This window comes from Bos indicus x Bos taurus, chromosome 3, assembly GCF_003369695.1.
Source record: "Bos indicus x Bos taurus breed Angus x Brahman F1 hybrid chromosome 3, Bos_hybrid_MaternalHap_v2.0, whole genome shotgun sequence".
Lineage (NCBI taxonomy): Eukaryota > Metazoa > Chordata > Mammalia > Artiodactyla > Bovidae > Bos > Bos indicus x Bos taurus.
The window spans coordinates 92,394,721-92,415,639 of NC_040078.1; the positions used below are offsets into that span (position 1 = coordinate 92,394,721).

Consider the following 20,919-nt stretch of genomic DNA (forward strand, 5'->3'; position numbering starts at 1 on the left):
TGGCGCGTAGGAGCTGGGAGTACAGCTGTGCGCGACCGGATTTCGACGGCTAGGCGAAAGGGGGCGGAGCTGGGGCGTGGCTGGGGGCGGCACGCAGCGCAGGGTGGGGCGGGGGCGGGCGGAGCCTGTGGGGCGGGGTGGGGCGAAGAGCCAGGAATAGGATTGCTTGCCAGGAGGCCTGCGGAGAGGGGGGAGGGGCGGGGCTGTAGGGAGATCCCGACTCCCCGCGTTCCGCGAGCTCGGAGCTAACCGGAAACAGGCGAGCGGGGCTGTGCGGCCAGCCCTGGGGGAGGTGGGATCCTGGCTGGACGAGGTCGTAGGAGGGGGATGCTGGTGGGGGAGGAAGCGACCGAGCGTGGCCGGTTATTGTGAGGAGACCCGCGGAGAGGAGGCGGAGGACGGCGGGCGGGTGCTGAGGGGACCCGGATGGTGGAAGCCTGACGCAGGTCTGTTCTCTGAGTCCTGGAGACAGTAGTGGCAGCCCACGAAATTTTTGGAAGGCAGAAATAATGTTTTGACCCCCCAAAAGGGGAAATCAATTCCGAATCGAAATTAATAAAGGTATCAAGATGTAACCTATCAACTGGAACGTAACCCGTATACTTAAGGGTTGTATTTGCTGTATTAATAGGATATGGGCTCATATATTTTATGTAATTGGGGCCGGGCGTCCAAAAGTATGTGTTTGGAGCTCTTGGAGGTCTTGAAATGGCTTTGAACTGGAGGTGAAAGGGTGGCTAAGTGGCACTAGGTTTAGAGGAGGATAGGCATCAGGGAAGTCCAGGGTCAGGGAATTTTAAAAATGCAAAGGATGGCATCCCAGAGTTCACCGCCTTTAATGAACTGAGGCCCTGAGTGAAAACAAATGAATTAAGTACGGCCTCACAGGACGGGGAGTTAGACTACACCCTGAACCTGCATTTTTGGAGTTACGAAGCAGCATATCTGCCGAGTTGTTTTTTGGGGTTCTTTGGGATTGGTTTGCCACTTTCTCGTTAACTACAACAAAAACCTTTAAAGTGAACCCAAATTCTACCACTTCTTGTTATTTGAATAATTCCACCCAACAGAGGAAAAAGGAAGGATATTGGTGGCTATGCTGCTGCTGCTAAGTCGCTTCAGTCGTGTCCAACTCTGTGCGACCCCATAAGATGGCAGCCCAACAGGCTCCTCTGTCCCTGGGATTCTCCAGGCAAGAATACTGGAGTGGGTTGCCATTTCCTTCTCCAGTGCATGAAAGTGAAAAGTGAAAGTGAAGTCGCTCAGTCGTGTCCGACTCTTGGCCACCTCATGGACTGCAGCCTACCAGGCTCTCCGTCCATGGGATTCTCCAGGCAAGAGTACTGGTGTGGGTTGCCGTTGCCTTCTCCATTGGTGGCTATAGGAGGTGTGAAATGAGTTTTGTATTAAAGTTTGCTTCCTTCAGACAAGTTAGGTTATAAGAATGTGAGGTTAGAACAAAACTGAACATTTGGAGATTATACTCTCTTCCTTATTCATCTACTACATACACATCAATGCTAGATATATTTCTCTAAAATAACGCTTTTGTAAAGCAGGTTCTCTCCTTGCTTTACAAGTCTCTAACCCCCACGTTGTCACCCACAAATAGACTACCTCAGGATTTTCCCACCTCTACACTATTCACATTTTCAGTCAGATAATTATTTGTTTTAGGGGAGTGTCCTGTGCATTGTTGGGTATTTAGTAGCATCATGAAATGCCCAAATGCTTCTAGATGACAGTAGCATCACCCCCTCCCCTAACTATGGGCATCCCTGGTGGCTCACATGTAAAGAATCTGTCTGCAATGCAAGAGACCAGGGTTCGATTTCTGGGTAGGGAAGATCTCTGGGAAAAGGGAATAGCTACCGACTCCAGTACTCTTGCCTGGAGAATACCATGGACAGAGGAGCCTGGGAGAGTACAGTCCATGGAGTTGCAAATAGTTGGACACAACTGAGTGACTAACACCCAGCCCCCAGTGTGACGGCCAGATTGTCTCCAGAAATGGACAGATGTCCCCTGGGGGGGCTAAATCATCCCCAGTCCAATTGAGAACCACTGGACCACAGGCTACATAAAGCCCACCATCTTTACTTGGCCTTCAAGTTTCCTTATCTACATTTCCTAGAATTTGATTCAGTCTAAAAGAACTCCAGTGCAAGTTTCTTCTAAAGATAATCACTTAGTTGTCTTCTTGGACACTTTAAAGCGTGGAAAAGATTAAAAATCTACTTTGTAGGAAAGTTCTTAAATCTATCATGTCTTCCTTCTTAAAATTCATACTAGAGTGACATTCTAATCCTTTTTCTATTTATGAATATTTGTGGTATTAAAACTTGTAGTCACATTTCTCTCACTAAATTACCTCTCCTTGAAACTATTCTTTGAGCTTTTTCCACATTAACATAGTTTATAGATCATCATGAACTTTTTGTTCTCCTCTGAACAATATCAAGCCTGACAATGTCCTATTTAAATTGTACTATCTAGAACTGAACACAGTATTCTAGATGTGGATCCCACTATTTGCACATAACAAATTATTAGTTTCATGCTTGGCCATCTTCCTTGACTCTGAGCTTAAAGGCAAAAACCAGGTTTTAATAGGCTCTAGTTTCATCCACCTCATTAGAACTGATTCAAATGTATTCTTTTTAATGGCTGAGTAATACTCCATTGTGTATATGTACCATAGCTTTCCTATCCATTCATCTGCTGATGGACATCTAGGTTGCTTCCATGTCCTGTATACGAGATGGCAAAAGAGACACTGATGTATAGAACAGTCTTATGGACTCTGTGGGAGAGGGAGAGGGTGGGAAAATTTGGGAGAATGACATTGAAATATGTATAATATCATGTATGAAACAAGTCGCCAGTCCAGGTTCTATGTACGATACTGGATACTTGGGGCTGGTGCACTGGGACGACCCAGAGGGATGGTATGGGGAGGGAGGAGGGTTCAGGATGGGGACACATGTATACCTGTGGCGGATTCATTTCAATATTTGGCAAAACCAATACAATATTGTAAAGTTTAAAAAAAAAAAAAAGGTTTTAGTTACCATCTTTGTCTTAGGTTTACATAGTCAAAGATTAACTACATTGTATCTTTGCATTACTAGCACAGTGCCTGGCCCTTAGTTGGTTTTCAAAGATTTTAATAGAATATGGTTCCTTCCTGACTCTATTAATAGAATTTGAAGTAACATTCCTTTGCCTTTGAGGGCAGATACAGTACACTCTTGTCTTATAGTGAGTTTGCAATCAACTGATCCTCTACCTTTTATACTTATGGGTGAAAGGTTGGCAAACTTTTTCTCTAATGGGCCAGATAATAAATATTTTAGGTTTTATGAGCCTTATAGTTTGTCACAGCTATTCTCTGTTACTATAGCACAAAAGTAGCCATAGAGAGTCTATAAATGAATGTGTGTGGCCATTTCCAATAAAACTGTCCATGGACATTGAACTCTGTGCATTTCATATTTCATATAATTTTCATGTGGCACAAAATATTTTGATTTTGAAAAATATTTTAAAATGTAAAGACCATTCTTAGTTCATGGACCATACAAAAACAGATGTCAGGGTAGACTTGATTGTCAGGCAGTAGTCTGCCAATCCCTGATCAAGACCATTCCTGGTGTGATTGACTTTTTAAAGTCTGAGTATAGGCCTTTACTATTCTTATTATATATCTTATTCATTGCAGTCTATCTTTTTAGCTTGCTCAGATCTCTTTGTGTGCTAATTGTGTCATCTAGCATATTAGCTGACATCCCAGCTTTGTGTCCTCTGCAACATTGATAAACATTTTTTCCATCCTTAATAAAAATGTTGACTGTGATAAGGATAGAGGTCTTCACAATTCATTCTGTTCCATTAATCATTATTCTTTGAGTATAACCGTTCTGAGAAATAAATATCTACCTAAAGTACTGCGTATCACCCATCCATGTTTATTCAGCTAGTCCACAGGGTATCTTGAGGTACCTGGTCTGAGGTTTGTTGACGTGTTCAGAAATATTTCTGATAGGTAGTAACTCTATGAAACAAACAAAAAGAAATATTTAAGTTTGATATAACTTTTGAATTAATGTTACTGTTGCTTTCCAATTTTGCTACTTTCTTGTTTATATTTTCAAAGCCATGCTTTTAATACAATAAAATTTAGTAATTTTAGAATTTTGTTGAAAATTAACATCCAAGTACTTCAATCGTTATTTCCAGGAATTTACCATATTTCTTGTCCTCAAACTAAGGGTTAACAATGTTCATGCAAACCAGTTCCCTGGTATCAATAGTATTAAAAGCTGTTATAAAATTGGCAAGAAAAAAGGAAAAATAAAAACATATTAGCATATATGCCTTTGACTAATCTTACCACGGTTTTTTAACAGTATCAATACTAGATTTTATCAATAGAATTACAATAGAAAATGAACTTCATGACAATAAACAAAAACTAGGAAGAAATAAATAATTTTGTCAGAATATAAATTTCAAAATTGACTCAAGAAGGTATAGAAAGCCTGAAAAGAACTGTTGAAATAATAGGAAATCTACACACAAACATTAGTAGACTTATAGGATCCAATAACCTAGCAAACAGAAAAATAAGGGAAATTTTCTGACTTCTTGATGTTAGGGATATAGTCTAAATTCCAAATCCAGACATGGACTAAATAACAACAACAAAAACAACTATAGGCAAGTTTCACTTAGAAATATATTTGTAAAATTTCTAAAAATACTAGGAAACTAAATCCAACTATGGATAAAAATACTAATATTATACCTTGGCCATGTAGATAGATTTTATGCTTCAAACTGGGGATGCTATAACATTAGAAAATCTTGATTTATCACATTAGCAACATGTACAAACATCTATATGATCACTTTAGTAAATGTTAGAAGAGCATTTGATAAAATTCAGTGTTCATTTGTGTTTAAAAGAAAAAAACTAAAAGAATTTCTATAACCCAATGAACAGTGTCTGACAGAAATCTTAAGTGAGCATCACATTTAATGGTTAAATGTTAGAAATATTCCTTGTATGGTAAAGAATAAGACTTTTAAAAAATAGTTTTTTTTAAGATCACATTTATATAATGAAACCATAAGGTGTCTAAGAGTGAATCTTATAATAAAGATGAAGATATGTTTGTAGGAAACTATATAGTTTAAGGACTTAGAAGAAGGCTTAATGAAAAGATATTCCAGATCCATGTATTTGAAAACTCCTTATCATAAACATGTCTCTTCTCTCCAAATTAGTCTATAATGGAATTGAATCCACAGCAGATTGAATTCAATCTATAATGGATGTAATCCACATCTCAAAAAAAATTTTAATATAATTTAATAAAACTGTTTGTAATAATGTATAAAGGATAGAACCAAAAAACATTTGGTTTTAAATAGGGGAAAATTTAAATAGGGGAATTTACCTGATGAGATACTATGATTTTATTCTATTTTATACTGTCCTTTTACTTTCTTATTTAGAGATTGTCTCTTGAAAAGAGTACTTAGTTGTTTTTTTTTTTCTTCAGTCTGATAATACAGTATTTGATTTACTAACATTTAATGGAATAATCTGTGTATTTGTACTTAAATCTGTCTTCTAGTAATTTATTTTTAATTTGTCCCGTCTTTTTTTCTTTTCTGCCTTTCAGATTTATCATATATTTTATGGTATTCCAATTTTTCTTCTCTGTTGACCTCCTTCCTATAACTCTTTATTTTTTTTAGTGGTTGCATTATCCTAATTCTAGGATTATAACATGTATCCTCACCATATTACTCTACTTTGAATTAATAGCATATCACTTCATGTTCAACATTAGAACTTTGCAAAAGTACTTTACAAAAAGTACAGCCTCATTTGTCTTTCTCTTTTGTGTTATTATTGTATCTGTTACTTTAATCTGTTAAATTTCTACCGGTCCTTGATATTATTTTTACTTCAGTCAGTAGTCTTATTTTTTTGGCCCCACCACACAGCAGTGCAGGATCTTAATAACCCGACACACAGGGATCAAACCTGTGCCCCCTTGGGACTTCCCTGGCAGTCCAGTGGCTAAGACTGTGTGCTTTCAATGTAGGGCATGGCTTTGACTCCTGCTCAAGGAGCTGAGATCCCACATTCTGTGTCATACAGCCAAGAGATTATTTTTAAAAAGGAAAAAGAATGTTTGAAAAAAGCACTGCACCCCCTACGGTGGAAGCATGGAGTCTTAACCACTGGACCACCATGGAAGTCCCCTATTCAGTAGTCTTTTAGAAATTTTAATAATATTCTTTATGTTAAAAATAAATATATTTACCATTTTTAGTTCTCTTCACTCCTTCCCACAGACCCAGAATTCAACTAGGAATCATCAAGTACTTCATTTTATGGGTCTGCGTGTGTGCTAAGTCACTTCAGTTGTGTCCAACTCTTTGCATTGATAACAAATATTTTCAGTTTTTATCTTTATTTTGCTGTTACGTTTAGAGGATATTTTTATTGAATATAAAATTCTTTATTTTTTCATTCGGCACATCAAAGATGTCATTCCATTGTCTTTTGGCTTCCACTGGTAATGATGAGAAGTCAATTTTGATTCTTCTTGTTGTTCTGCTGCATATAAGATGTTTCTTGCTTGACTGCTTTTAATTTTTTCTCTTTCTTTAATTTTCAGCAGTCAACTAAGGTGTGCCTTGGTGGGATCTTCTTTGTATTTATCCAACTCATGGTTCACTGAACTTCCTGGATCTGTGGGTTTATGTCTTTCATAGATTTTGGATATTTTTCAGCCATATCACCTTAAATTATCTGTCTGTATTATCCTCTTTGTCCTCCTCTTCTGGGATTTTAATTACATGTATTGATATTTCCAACTAGTTTGATATTGTTTCACCGGTATGATGCTCTGTTTTGTTTTCAATTTTCCCCTACTCTATTTCATATTGGATTATTTCTATTGACCTATCTTTTAAAGTTCACTGACCTTTTCTTGTGTCTAATATGATATTAAACCCATCAAGTGTGTTCTTTATTTCAGATACGGTATTTTTTCAGTTCTGGAATTTCCATTGTGTTTCTTTTAATAGTTTACATTTCTCTGCTAATTCCCTTTCTTTTCACCCATTTTGTCCATCTTATCACTGAATTCGCTAGTTGATTTATAATTCCAGCACCTGGGTCATCTGTAGATCTACTTCAAATGACTTTTTTTTGCTAAGTTTTTGTTTTTTAGAAAAGGTTTTATTTTTTAATTTTTATTGAAATATAGTTGATTTACAAAATTATTTTAATCTCAGGTGGATAGCATAGTGGTTCAGTATTTTTATAGATTATAAGTTATAACATAACTCCATTAAAAGTTATTAAAAAATAATGGCCATAATTCCCTGTGCTATTCAAGTGACTTTGTGTGTTTGACACTGTGCTTAAGAACAACAGAAGCAGGTGGGTTTTTTCCCAGAAAGAACACATGTTCTTTGTCTAATAGGGTAAGAGATCACTTCAGTCCAACTAAGGGTTATACTAGGATTGGACCAAGTTGTAGTTTTACTTTGATAGTTTCATCTTACCTCTGATTTCACAAATTTGAGAGTGAGATCAGTTCCTTCCTTCATCAGAGCTTAATCTAAGTACCCAAGACCATAGCAACCTTTGTTTGCTTTTTAGCTCACACCTAGTTTCCTGTGAAACTCCACTTAGGGGTTGATTTCCTTGATCTTATTTGGAGTTGAGCTGGGTGGGGACTGCGATACTCAGATGCACTTCAACTCTGCTACACATAACAACGTGGGTAAATCTCAGACACATTATGATGAGTGAAAGAAGCCAGGTATAAGTGAATACCAACTGTATGGTTCCATTTACATGAAGTTAAGGCAAAATTTATTGTGTTAGAAATAAGGACCATGCTACCTTTGGGAAGGAGAAAAGGGTAGTGACTAGGAGGGGGCATCAGAAGGGCCTGTCTCAAGTGCTGGTGACACTCTGTTCCTTTATCTGGGTGGTGGTTAACTGGGTGTGTTCACCTTGTGAAAATCTATTGGACTGTATACTTACGATTTGTGTTCTTTTCTGTATGTATGTTGTAGTTCAAAAACAAAGAAGGTGTATATGATGGAGGAGCAGCTTTTGCACACACACACACACACACACACACACACACACACACAAAAGTTAAAAAGAAAAATCAAGCTATAGTATAGAAGATATTTGCAATGCTATAACAAAGTATTTGTATCCAGGCTTTTTTTTTTTTTTAATTTCTACAAATCAAAAAGAAAAGGGCAGAAGGAAAAATAGAAATCCAATAGAAAATGGGCAAAAGATAAGAAAAAGCAAATAAGAGGCCTGAGTGGCCCGTGAACATGAAAAGATATTCAACCTCATTAGTAATCATGGAAATTCAAGTTAAAATCATATTGACATACCATTTCACACCAAAGAGATTGACGAAAACTGTGTGACAATACCAAGTTGGTGAGAATATGAGGGAGCAGAAACTTTCATATACTACAAATAATACTGTATTAGATTTAGAGATCAAATCATCAATTATTGACTTGGAGATATACCAATTCTAAATTTCTACAATTTTACTTCTACAAAGAAAAATATGGTTTATTATAAAGATTTTCTCCCAGATGTGCCTATGGATACATGCACAAAGATATGCATTACAAATTTGTTTATAATAGCAAAGAATTGGAAACAGACCTAAATAACCATCATTAGAGAAATGGAGAAATGTCTTATAGCAGTTAAAATAAATAAAGTAGATTTATATCTTGAAGACATAATATTGAATGAACAAAGCAAGTAGCAAGTATACACCATGAAAGCATCTAAATTTTAAAAGAATAGTCCATACTGAGGTATGCTCAGTTGCTCAGCCGTGTCTCACTCTTTTGACCCCAGTACTGAAGTCCACCAGGCTTCTCTGTCCATGGAATTTTCCAGGCAAGAATACTGGAGTGGGTTGCCATTTCCTCCTCCAGGGGATCTTCTTGACCATATATGGTAAAAGTATAAAAATAATAGTCAGGGACTTCCTTGGCGATCCAGTGGTTAAGACTCCACACTTCATGGTAAATTAAGATCCTGCGTGCCACACAGCATGGCCAATAAATAAATAAAAATATAGTCAGGGAGAATATTCCCCAATTTCAGAATAGCTATTACCACTGGGCAAGGAAAGGAATAAGGACAAAAAAAAGTACATATGGCAAAACGTTAACATTTATTAAATCTGGGAAGTTGGTATATAGTTATTTAATATATGTAATATTCACTGTACCCTCTTGTTTATTTGAAATAGTTTTTTTTTTTTAATTAGACACTTGGGCCAGCATATGAAGTGTATTGGAAGCCTTTCTCTCTTTTCCAAACACTATTCATCTTTTTAATTCTTTACAGATACAGCTTTCGTTGTCAATTTGCATCTGTATATTGCTTCGTGCCCTATCACCAGCAGATCAAGTAGGAAGGTGAGTTTTGATGTAATCTCCTCTGGTCTTCCTTCTGTCTTACCCTCCAGGGTTCATGGAAGAGCTCAACAATATCTTTTCAATGTGCTTTTTTATCAAACTTCAAATATTACTCTCCAACAGAAATGTCTAAGTTCATGAACCAAGTGACTGATTTAGAATTTAATAATAAGTGAAAAGTTGCCTTCTCTCTTATTTCACATTTCTGCTAAAAAAAATGATGATAGGTATTTTTTAAGATTTAAATAATGGTGCTTATTACTTCAGTTGATAAGTGTATGGATAAATAGGTACAAAGTCTATTTTTATACTCTGCATTTTTTAAATTTCAGAAATATAACAATACAAATACTTTTTAAAAACTTAACGTACCAAGTCATGTTATTCTAGCTTATTAACTGTTTCCAGATATTTATTGAGGATTTTTAATTTTAGAAGCAGAAAAATTACGTCAGTGTCAGGGACTTGTTTTCTGGAGTAGAGTATTGGAAATACTCATATCTTACAGATTATCCCTGGGAGAAGTCAGAAGTTTATTTACGTACATAAACATGCTGGAGTCCCTCCCACTGGTTGAATAACTTGGTTGTTAAGCTGTGTGCTAGGCAACAGACTTTCTGTCTCTTCCTTTTCTCAGATGAAGTTCAGAGAGGAAAAAAGTTGTTTTTGTTTTTATCGTTTTGTTACTGTTTTACTTGCAGATTAAACACTTTAAGATGAGAAAAGTTGATCTTTGTTTGAGCTCTGAAGGGACTGAAGTTATTTTTGCTACATCAAGTGATGAAAAACACCCACCTGAAAATATGATTGATGGGTAAGAGTTACTCTTTTTTCTTCCTTAAAGTCTTAACATTAGGTCAGTGAACCCTATGAGTACTGAGATTACGTATTTTATAACAACTAGCACTGTTAAGCATAGTTTAATAAATGTTTGGTGAACTGAATTACTTGATTACGCACTTTAATACCATCCTGGAGCTAATTCAGTTGCGTATATTTAGGTTTTTTATTATTTTCTTGGTAATTCCTAAACTGAACTTTTTCTGAAAATAGTTATTTAAAATGTGGTCTGTCGAGGCAAAACTTCAAACAAGAGCTACCTCATTTTTTGGAAGTATACATTTTAATATCTGGCCTGTTTTCTTTCTAGTTTAAGCAATTTTTGCTGAACTGAATGCTTCATTTCTTGCTATCCACCTGCATTTTTCAGTTCTTAGCTTCGTGATATCATTCCAGTTATCACTCTTCACTGTGCTAGAGCTTATTCTAGATAGAGACATATATCATTCTCAGACTTTTAAGTTCTAAGAAAAAAGTAAATGGTTAACGGAAGAACTTTAAAAAATACAAAACTGAGGTATATAGGACTTCCCTCATTGTCCAATAGGTATTACTCCTCGCTTCCCTATAGGGGCTGAGAGTTTGATCCCTAGTTGGGGAACTAAGACCCCACATGTCACATGGTGCAGCAAAAAACACAAATTTTTAATTTTAATTGAGGTGTAAATGATTTACAGTATCATGTAAGTTCAGGTGTACAGTGTAGTGATTCACAATTTTAAAGGTTATATTCATGTATAGTTATTATAAACTATTGGCTATAATTGCCATGTTACACAATATATCCTTCAGTTCAGTTCAGTTCAGTCGCTCAGTCGTGTCCGACTCTTTGCAACCCCATGAACCACAGCATGCCAGGCCTCCCTGTCCATCACCAACTCCTGGAGGCCACCCAAATCCATGTCCATCGAGTCGATGATGGCATCCAACCATCTCATCCTCTGTCGTCCCCTTCTGCTCCTGCCCTCAATCTTTCCCAGCATCAGGGTCTTTTCCAATGAGTCAGCTCTTCGCATCAGGTGGCCAAAGTATTGGAGTTTCAGCCTCAACATCAGTCCTTCCGATGAACACCCAGGACTGGTCTCCTTTAGGATGGACTGGTTGGATTTTCTTGTGGTCCAAAGAACTCTCAAGAGTCTTCTCCAACACCACAGTTCAAAAGCATCAATTCTTCGGCGCTCAGCTTTCTTTGGAGCTTATTTATTTTATTCATAGTAGTTTGTACCTTTTAGTCCCTACCCTATCTTGCCCTTCCCCATTTCCCTCTCCCCACCAATTTGTTCTGTATCTGTAAGTCTCTTTCTTTTTTGTTATATTCACTAGTTTGTTTTATTGTTTATATTCCACCTGTAAGAGGTTCACAATATTTGTCTTTCTCTGTCTAACTTATTTCACTAAGCAAATAACCTCTAAGTCCATCCAGGAAGAACTCCTTTTTTAATAGTTCTGGCTATTTTATTACCCTCTTGAGTTCTCTTTCTTGGTATTTATACACTGATCTGAGTTTGACTCATAGAATTATATAATTTTAGAGCTGGAAGACATCTTATCTAAACCTTTCATTTAGACTTGTGGTAAGAGAGGTCTAGAGAGGTCAGGTACTAGTTCTAACTATTGAAAGCAGAGCCAGTTGTAACATAGGTCTTGTGGCTGTTCGTGTTCTATTGTGAAGTCCATGTATCTGGATAAAATTCTAGTAAATGGACCTGTTCTTTAAGCCCAGTTGTTATCTCCTCTCTGACATCTGTCCCTTCCTTCAGGTAGGCTGCTTTACCTTTTTGTTTGGCTCCAGTAGCATTTGATATTTACCTCTATTACCTTATTTATTCTTTTGTTGTATAATTATTTATTTTTAATGTACTACTCCTCTCACAACTGGAAGTTTCTAGAAATCATGACACTATAACTTCTTCATCTTTGACTCCACAATGTCTTAAAATATTTGTTGAGTAGCTTGTGAATTCAGAGAAGGCAATGGCACCCCACTCCAGTACTCTTGCCTGGAAAATCCCATGGATGGAGGAGTCTGGTGGGCTGCAATCCATGGGGTCACTAAGAGTTGGACTCAACTGAGCAACTTCACTTTCACTTTTCACTTTCGTGCATTGGAGAAGGAAATGGCAACCCACTCCAGTGTTCTTGCCTGGAGAATCCCAGGGACAGGGGAGCCTGGTGGGCTTCTGTCTATGGGGCAGCACAAAGTTGGACATGACTGAAGCGACTTAGCAGCAGCAGCAGCAGCTTGTGAATTAGATCATCAAAGATTAGTCATACATACAGTCACACATACTTACATATATGCATCTATTAATGTGCATTTGCATAGAGCTTTATAGTTTCATAGATGTTATGCTATTTGACTCTCACAGTAAGCTTGGGGAATAAGAGGCCAAAAAAAAAATATTTTTTTCAACCTCATTATAAAGACAACAAAAAATATGACTAGAGGTAAAATGATTTTCTCAAAATCACACAGATAAGCAAGTGGCAGAATCAAAACTAACACTCATGTCTTCTAACTCCCAATTTCTCAGACTTAAGGTTTGAATAAAAAAACTTAATATACTTGCCTCTTAATCCATAATTTTTTACTTCCTGAAATTCAGGTAATAGTTATTTAACCCCACTCTGCCTTAGAAAAAAGATATAAATGTGGAAACTGCTATGAGGGTCACAGACCTATAGAAATTTACCTTAAGTTGTTTGCCAGAAATGGCAATCTTCCTAAGAATACTTCTTGTCTTTGACTGGAGATAAATCACATTTCCAAGGTAATATTAATTTACCTTACACTTTATTTTGACCTTTCTTTCTCGGGAGTATGTCTGTAGATCATTTAGATTGGCTGTTACACATAATGGATAATATATAGTATAGCTTTATCAGTCCATGCTAATGAATAAGTATGTAATATTTTTTAGATTAGACAAAACTCGTTAGTATAGCAGAGTTTTCCCGAGAGAACTCCCTGGTCATAGCAAACATGCTTTTCCAACAACACAAGAGTTGATTCTGTGTATGGACATCACCAGATGGTCAATACCGAAATCAGATTGATTGCATTCTTTGCAGCTGAAGATGGAGAAGCTCTATACAGTCAGCAAAAACAAGACCAGGAGCTGACTGTGGCTCAGATCATGAACTCCTTATTGCCAAATTCAGACTTAAATTGAAGGAAGTAGGGAAAACCACTAGACCATTCAGGTATGACCTAAATCAAATCCCTTAGGATTATACAGTGGAAGTGACAAACAGATTCAAAGGATTAGATATGATAGAGTGCCTGAAGAACTGTAGACAGAGGTTCATGACATTGTACAGGAAGCAGTGATCAAGACCATCCCCATAGAAAAGAAATGCAAAAAGGCAAAATGGTTGTCTGGGGAGACCTTACAAATAACTGAGAAAAGAAGAGAAGCTAAAGGCAAAGGAGAAAAGGAAAGATATACCCATCTGAATGCAGAGTGCCAAAGAATAGCAAAGAGATAAAAAAAATCCTTCCTCAGTGATCAATGCAAAGAAATAGAGGAAAACAACAGAATGGGAAATACTAGAGAATCTTCAAGAAAATTAGAGATACCAAAGGAACATTTGACGCAAAGATGGGTACAGTAAAGGACAGAAATGGTATGGACCTAACAGAAGCAGAAGATATTAAAAGAGATGGCAAGAATACGCAGAAGAACTATACAAAAAATATCTTCACAACCCAGATAACCATGATGTTCTGATCACTCACTTAGAGCCAGACATCCTGGAGTCTGAAGTCAAGTGGGCCTTAGGAGGCATCACTACTAACAAAGCTAGTGGAGGTGATGGAATTCCAACTGAGCTATTTCAAGTCCTAAAAGGTGATGCTGTTAAAGTGCTGCACTCAGTATGCCAGTAAATTTGAAAAACTCAGCAGTGGCACAGGGATGGAACAGGTCAGTTTTCACTCCAATCCCAAAGAAAGGCAATGCCAAAGAATGTTCAAACTACCGCACAATTGCACTTATCTGACACACTAGCAAAGTAACACTCAAAATTCTCCAAGCCAGGCTTCAACAGTACGTGAACCAAGAATCTCCAGATGTTCAAACTGCATTTAGAAAAGGCAGAGGAACCAGAGATCAAATTGCCAACATCCGCTGGATCATCGAAAAAGTAAGAGAGTTCCAGAAAAACATCTACTTCTGCTGTATTGACTACACCAAGGCCTTTGACTGTGTGGATCACAATAAACTGTGGAAAATTCTGAAAGAGATGGGAATACCAGACCTCATTACCTACCTCCTGAGAAGTCTGTATGCAGATCAAGAAGCAACAGTTAGAACTGGACGTGGAACAACAGACTGGTTCCAAATTGGGAAAGGAGCACGTCAAGGCTATATATTGTCACCCTGCTTATTTAACTTATATGTAGAGTACATCATGCGAAATGCCAGGCTGCAAGAAGCACAAGATAGCCAGGAGAGATATAAATAACCTTAGATATGCAGATGACACCATCCTTATGGCAGAAAGTGAAGAAGAACTAAAGAGCCTCTTGATGAAAGTGAAAGAGGAGAGTGAAAAAGTTGGCTTAAACCTCAACATTTAAAAAACTAAGATCATGGCATCCAGTCCCATGACTTCATGGCAAATAGATGGGAAAACAGTGACAGACTTTATTTTCCTGGGCTCCAGAATCACTGCAGATTGTGACTGCAGCCATGAAATTAAAAGACACTTGCTCCTTAGAAGAAAAGCTATGACAAACCTAGACAGCATATTAAAAAGCAGAGACATTACTTTGCTGACAAAGGTCTGTCTAGTCAAAGCTATTGTTTTTCCAGTAGTTAGGTATGAATGTGAGAGTTGGACTATAAAGAAAACTGAGCACAGGAGAATTGATGCTTTTGAACTGTGGTGTTGGAGAAGACTCTTGAGAGTCCCTTGGACTGCAAGGAGATCCAACCAGTCCATCCTAAAGGAAATCAACCCTGAATATTCATTGGAAGGACTGATGTTGAGGCTGAAACTCCAATACTTTGGCCACCTGATGTGAAGAGCTGACTCATTTGAAAAGACCCTGATGCTGGGAAAGACTGAGGGCAGGAGGAGAAGGGGACGACAGAAGATGAGATGGTTGGATGGCATCACCGACCCTATGGACATGAGTTTGAGCAAGCTGTAGGTCTTGGTGATGGACATGAAAGCCTGGCATGCTGCAGTCCATGGGGTCACAAAGAGTCGTACATGACTGAGCAACTTAACTAAACTGATAGAAAACTATATGGAATAAAGTACTTACTGACCTGATATCTGAACAGAGCATATCAGAGACTTAATTCATATCCATTTCCAACACATATAGATAGACTTTATATGGTAGATAGTAAAACTTATTATCTGCTCATAAGTTGATTTATCTAAATGGGAGTAACCATAGAGTTATTTGGAGAAAACAATACTATAAATTTGCCCCTAATGGACAGTGTCCAATTCTTAATTTCCCCAGAAATAGTTTTTAAAAGTGATTATATTTCTACTTCCTCTTGACTCTTTTTTTGACCCTTGGTATTTAACATGTCAATGAAACGGAGAAAAATTCTACACAAGAAACAAGTGAGTTAAGAAAAAGTAGGAGAGAGAATTGAATCTTTTGGCATAATGTAGAAGAATGGTAGATTTGCAGTTAAAATTCCTGAGTAAGTGAACTGTGTGTGTTACTTAGGACTAAGAATATATGTTATTCTTTAAGCCTCAGTTTCCTGGTGTGAAAAATGGGGCTAATAACACTTTCCCTGACTCAGAATTGTGAAAAAAATTCCATGACTTTTTTCTTATTATCACATAGAGATAATAGATGTTGAATAGTCAATAGCCATAAGGCCTTATTTTAAAGGAAACTACTATTTTAAAGACATCATTATACTTAATTATGGTGATTCAGTTGTATGTTATTTTAAAATCCAAGTGCATCTCAGTTTATCTTTGGTATTATTATATTGATCATGTTCATTAAAAGCACCCAAGAGAAAGCATAGGGCAAGTAAAAATTATTTAATTTACTTAAATGAATAAAATTTTAAACCATTTAAATGTAAATAAAAATAAGTTGTAAAATATTAAACATAGTATAAAAAAATAAAGAATTGTGAGTTAGGAGACCCCCGATTCTATTCTTTTCTTTTTTGTAATAGCTTTATTGACATATTATTCTCACACCATAAAATTCACCCATTAGGATATACAATTCAATGGCTTCCAATATATTCAGAATTATGCAGCCATCTGCACAATCCATTTTAGAACATTTCAGCATCCCAAAAGAAAACGTCATACCCCTTCACAACCACCCCCTCTCCCCACCGGCCCTAGGCAACCACTAGTCTACTTTTGTCCCTATAGACTTGCTTATACAGACATTTCATGTCAATGGAATAATTCATATGTGGTCTTTGGATTCACAGTCGAGGTGTTGGAGATTTTTCACACCTTTCAGGAATGAAAGAGCAGCTAGACAAAAAAATTAGTAAAAATTAAATGATCTACGTAACATTATTGGTTACCTTGACTTTTGCATTTATAGAACATTATATCAGCAATGATACATGTTATTGAACATTCACTGAAATGAACCGAGCCATTAAATAAATCTTGATAAATTTCAAAAGACTGAAATCTTAAAAAATATATTCTCCCCCAAAATGGTAGTTATGTGAGGTGATGTATGTGTTAACTAACTTTACTGGGTAATCATTTTGCAGTATATGTGTTATATCAAGTCATAGTGTTTGTTTGGGCTCCCCTTGTGGTTCAGCTGGTAAAGAATCCGCCTGCAATGCAGGAGACCTGGATTCAATCCCAGGCCTGGGAAGATCCCCTGGAGAAGGGATAGGCTACCCACCCTAGTATTCTGGCCTAGAGAATTCCATGGACTGTGTAGTCCATGGGGTTGCAAAGAGTCGGACACAACTGAGCGACTTTGACACACAGTGTTTGTACACTTAAAGTTACATAATGTTACATGTCAATTATATCTCAGTTAAGCTGGGAAGGAAAATAATATGTTCTCTGACCATTATGTAATTAAATTAGAAATAAATAACAGAAAGGCATCTGGATACACCCAAAACTTAGAAATTAAACATGGCACTTCAAAATAACCAATGAGTCAAAGAAGAAATCACAAGGGATATTAGAAAATATTTATAACTGAATGATAATGAAAAATGTATATATAGCCACATTTGTGGGATGTAGTTAAGTCAATGCGTTAAAGGAAGATAATAGCATAAATACTTAAATTAAAACGGAGAATATTTTAAAAACCAATAAGTTCTACCTTAGGAAGCTAGGTAACAAAGAGCAAATTATACCAAAAGCAAGTAAAAGACAAAAATAACAAAGATAAGAGCAGAAATCAATGAAATAGAAAATAGACAACTAGAAAAAATTACCAAAACCAGAAGTTCATTATGTGAAAAAATTAATAAAAGGTATAAACCTCTAGCAAGACTAAAATAGAAAGAAAAATGCAAATTACCAATATCAGAATTGAAACAACCATTAAACATTCTAAAAGAATAGTAAGTCAATATAAAGAACAAATTTAGGCTAATAAACTTAACAACTTAGATGAAATGGACAGATTCTTTGAAAAACTCCAGCTATAAAAATGATATAAGATGAAATTTAGAAATCTGAATAGCTTATATCAATTATATAAATTAAATTATATAAAGTATTTAGAGAGAAAATAGTACCAATATTCCATAAATTCTTTCAAAAACAGAGGAGGGAAACATTTTCAAAACTGTTTTATGAGAACAATTATAACCTTGATCCCAAAACCTTACAAAGACATTATAAGAAAGGACAATTAAAAAATAATATCCTTTATAAACATAGATATAAAACCATTATAAATTGAATTCAGCAAATGGAGTTTGTCATAAGAATGCAAGATTGGCCTATTTACCATATTATCACAGGAGTACAGATTGAGTGTAATTTACTGTATTGCCAGAGCAAGAGAGAAGAAAATCATATGGTCATTCCAGAAAATCATTAGAATTCAGCATCTAAACATGATAACAATTCTCAAAAAATTAAAAAGAGAAGGGAACTTTCTCAGTCTGATAAAGGCATCTACTAAAAATTTTCAACTTAATGGTGAAATAGTAAGTGCTTTCCTAATAAAACAAATGAGTGTATATAACAAAACAGAAATAGACTCACAGATACAGAAAACAAACTAGTGGATTTAAGTGGAGAGAGGGAAGCAGGGAAGGGCATGATAGGGTTATGAGATTAACAGATACAAACTACTACATAAAAAATAGATAAGCAATGAGAATATTTTGTATAGCACAGGGAAATATAACCATTATTTTGTAATAACCTAACATGGAGTATAATCTATAAAAATATTGAATCACTATGCTGTATACCAGAAACTAATATAATACTATAAATCAACTGTATTCAATATCAAAAAATGCTTCCTCCCTAAGACTGGAAACAAATCAAGGATGTTGTCACCATTTCTATTCAGTATTGTCCTGGAAGTCTTGGCCAATGCAGTAAGGCAAGAAAAGACATAGAAATCATAAAGACTGAAAAGAAAGCAAAATTGTTTTTGTTCAGTACAGTATGATATTACTTATATGTGGAATCTAAAAACTTAGTGGACTAGTGAATATAACAGAAAGAGAAGCAGACTCACAGATACAGAGCACAAACTAGTGTTTACCAGTAGGGAGAGGAGAGAGAGGCAAACTATTGGATATAAAATAAGCTCAAGGATATATTGTACAACATGGGTAATATAGCCAATATTTTGTAATAACTGTAAATGGAAAATAGTCTTTAAAATTAAATAAAATGTTAAAAGAAAATTAGTAGGTATATTATAATGAGGATAATGATCAAAATACACCCTTATAGTATTTCCCCAAAGAGTGTTCCTATTCTTGATGGCAACAAGGAAAATAAGTTTTGGAATGAGCCCTCTTTACATATGTAACGAAGTAGACTTTTTAACTATTCATAATATTTATTTGAGTTTCAGTTTCTCCAGGGGGTTGTGTGTGTTTATAAAACAGGAGCTGTTGACTACTTAAAAAAAAATTGTCTTTGTTCACATGTTATATGAATCTACATAACCCTAAGGAATCTACAAATATCTGCTAGAGCTAATAAGTGGATTTAGCCAAGTCAATACACAAAAATCAATTGTATTACCATATACTAGCAGGAAACATTTAAACAGTGAAATTTTTTAAAATTCCATTTATATTAGCAGTTAAATAGACATGAAATAGGAATAAATTTAATAAGACACTCAAGACCTTTACACTCAAAACTATAAAACATTGCTGAGAGAAATTAAAGAACTAAATTAAAAGATACACTACATTCATGATTGGAAAACTCAATATTGTTACCATGGCAGTTTCTCCGTAAAACGACTGTTGTTCTTGTAGTAATGTATATGGAAATGCAAACTAATCTTGAAAAAATAATCTTGTCACATCTTATAAAAGAAGAAAGTTGCAGCCCTGAAATTATCTGATTTCAAGATAAATACACAGTAATCAAAACAGCATGGCATTTTAGTAAAGATAGATCTATATAGATCAGAGCAACAGACTAGAGGGCCCAGAATAGATCCATGCATGTAAAGTCAATTAATTTTCAACAAAAGGCTAAGGATATAGAAATAGATCAGTGGAATAAAATGGAGGGGCAGAAATACATACACCTATAACTAGTCCTTTAATTTTAGAATAAGACACTAAGGTAATTTAATAGGAAAAAGAGTCTTAACATGTGGTGCTGGAACAACTGAATAAACATGTGGATAAAAATAAACCTCAACCCCTACCTCATACTGAACACAAAAATTAATTCTATATGGATCATAGAACTATATTCAAAGCTAAAATGTTTAAGCTTATAAAAGAAAACATAAAGTATTTTTGTGACAATGAGGTAGGCAAAGATTTCTTAATGAAGACACAAAAATTATAAGCATAAAAGGGCAATGAAACTGTACTTCACCAAAAGTAAGATTACTACTCATTGAAAAACGCAAATAAGAAAATAAAAAGGCAAACTGAAGCCTGGGAGAAAATGCTCACAATACATATGTCTGACAAAGGACTCCTACAAATATGTAGTAAAAGTGGAAAGTGGAAAGAACATTTAAGTTTACTTATTTTTAATTGAAGGATAATTGCTTTACAATATTGTGTTGATTTCTGCCATACATCAACATGAATCAGCCATAGGTGTACATATTTCCCCTCCTTGTTGAATCTTTCTCCCACCTCCCACCCCATCCCAACCCTCTAGGTTGTCACCAGTTTGAGCTCCTTGAGTCATCCAGCAAATTTCCACTGGCTATCTATTTTACATATCATAGTGTTTATCTTTCCATGCTTCTTCTTCTTGTTCAGTCGCTCAGTCGCATCTGACTCTTTGCGCCTGCATGGACTACAGCACGCCAGGCTTCCCTGTCTTTCACCATTACCTGGAGTTTGCTCATATTGATGTCCATTGAGTAGGTGATACCATCTAACCATCTCATTATCTGTCATC

The 20,919-nt window shown here is 36.0% G+C and overlaps 1 protein-coding gene across 7 annotated transcripts in view; it reads left to right on the plus strand.

The window, feature by feature from the left end:
* Window positions 1–20,919, plus strand: part of HSPB11 (heat shock protein family B (small) member 11) — a 41,059-nt gene that overhangs the window by 514 nt on the left and 19,626 nt on the right. For 5 of the 7 annotated variants that reach the window (XM_027537182.1, XM_027537178.1, XM_027537184.1 and 2 more), the window contains exons 2-3: window positions 9,437–9,507; window positions 10,209–10,321. In XM_027537182.1, the coding sequence (XP_027392983.1) occupies window positions 10,224–10,321 (98 nt within the window). In that variant the 5' untranslated portion in view covers window positions 9,437–9,507; window positions 10,209–10,223. Of the gene's footprint in view, window positions 1–189; window positions 293–321; window positions 447–9,436; window positions 9,508–10,208; window positions 10,322–20,919 lie in introns of those variants that run through there. The other 2 variants (XM_027537181.1, XM_027537180.1) reach the window with 2 other exon arrangements.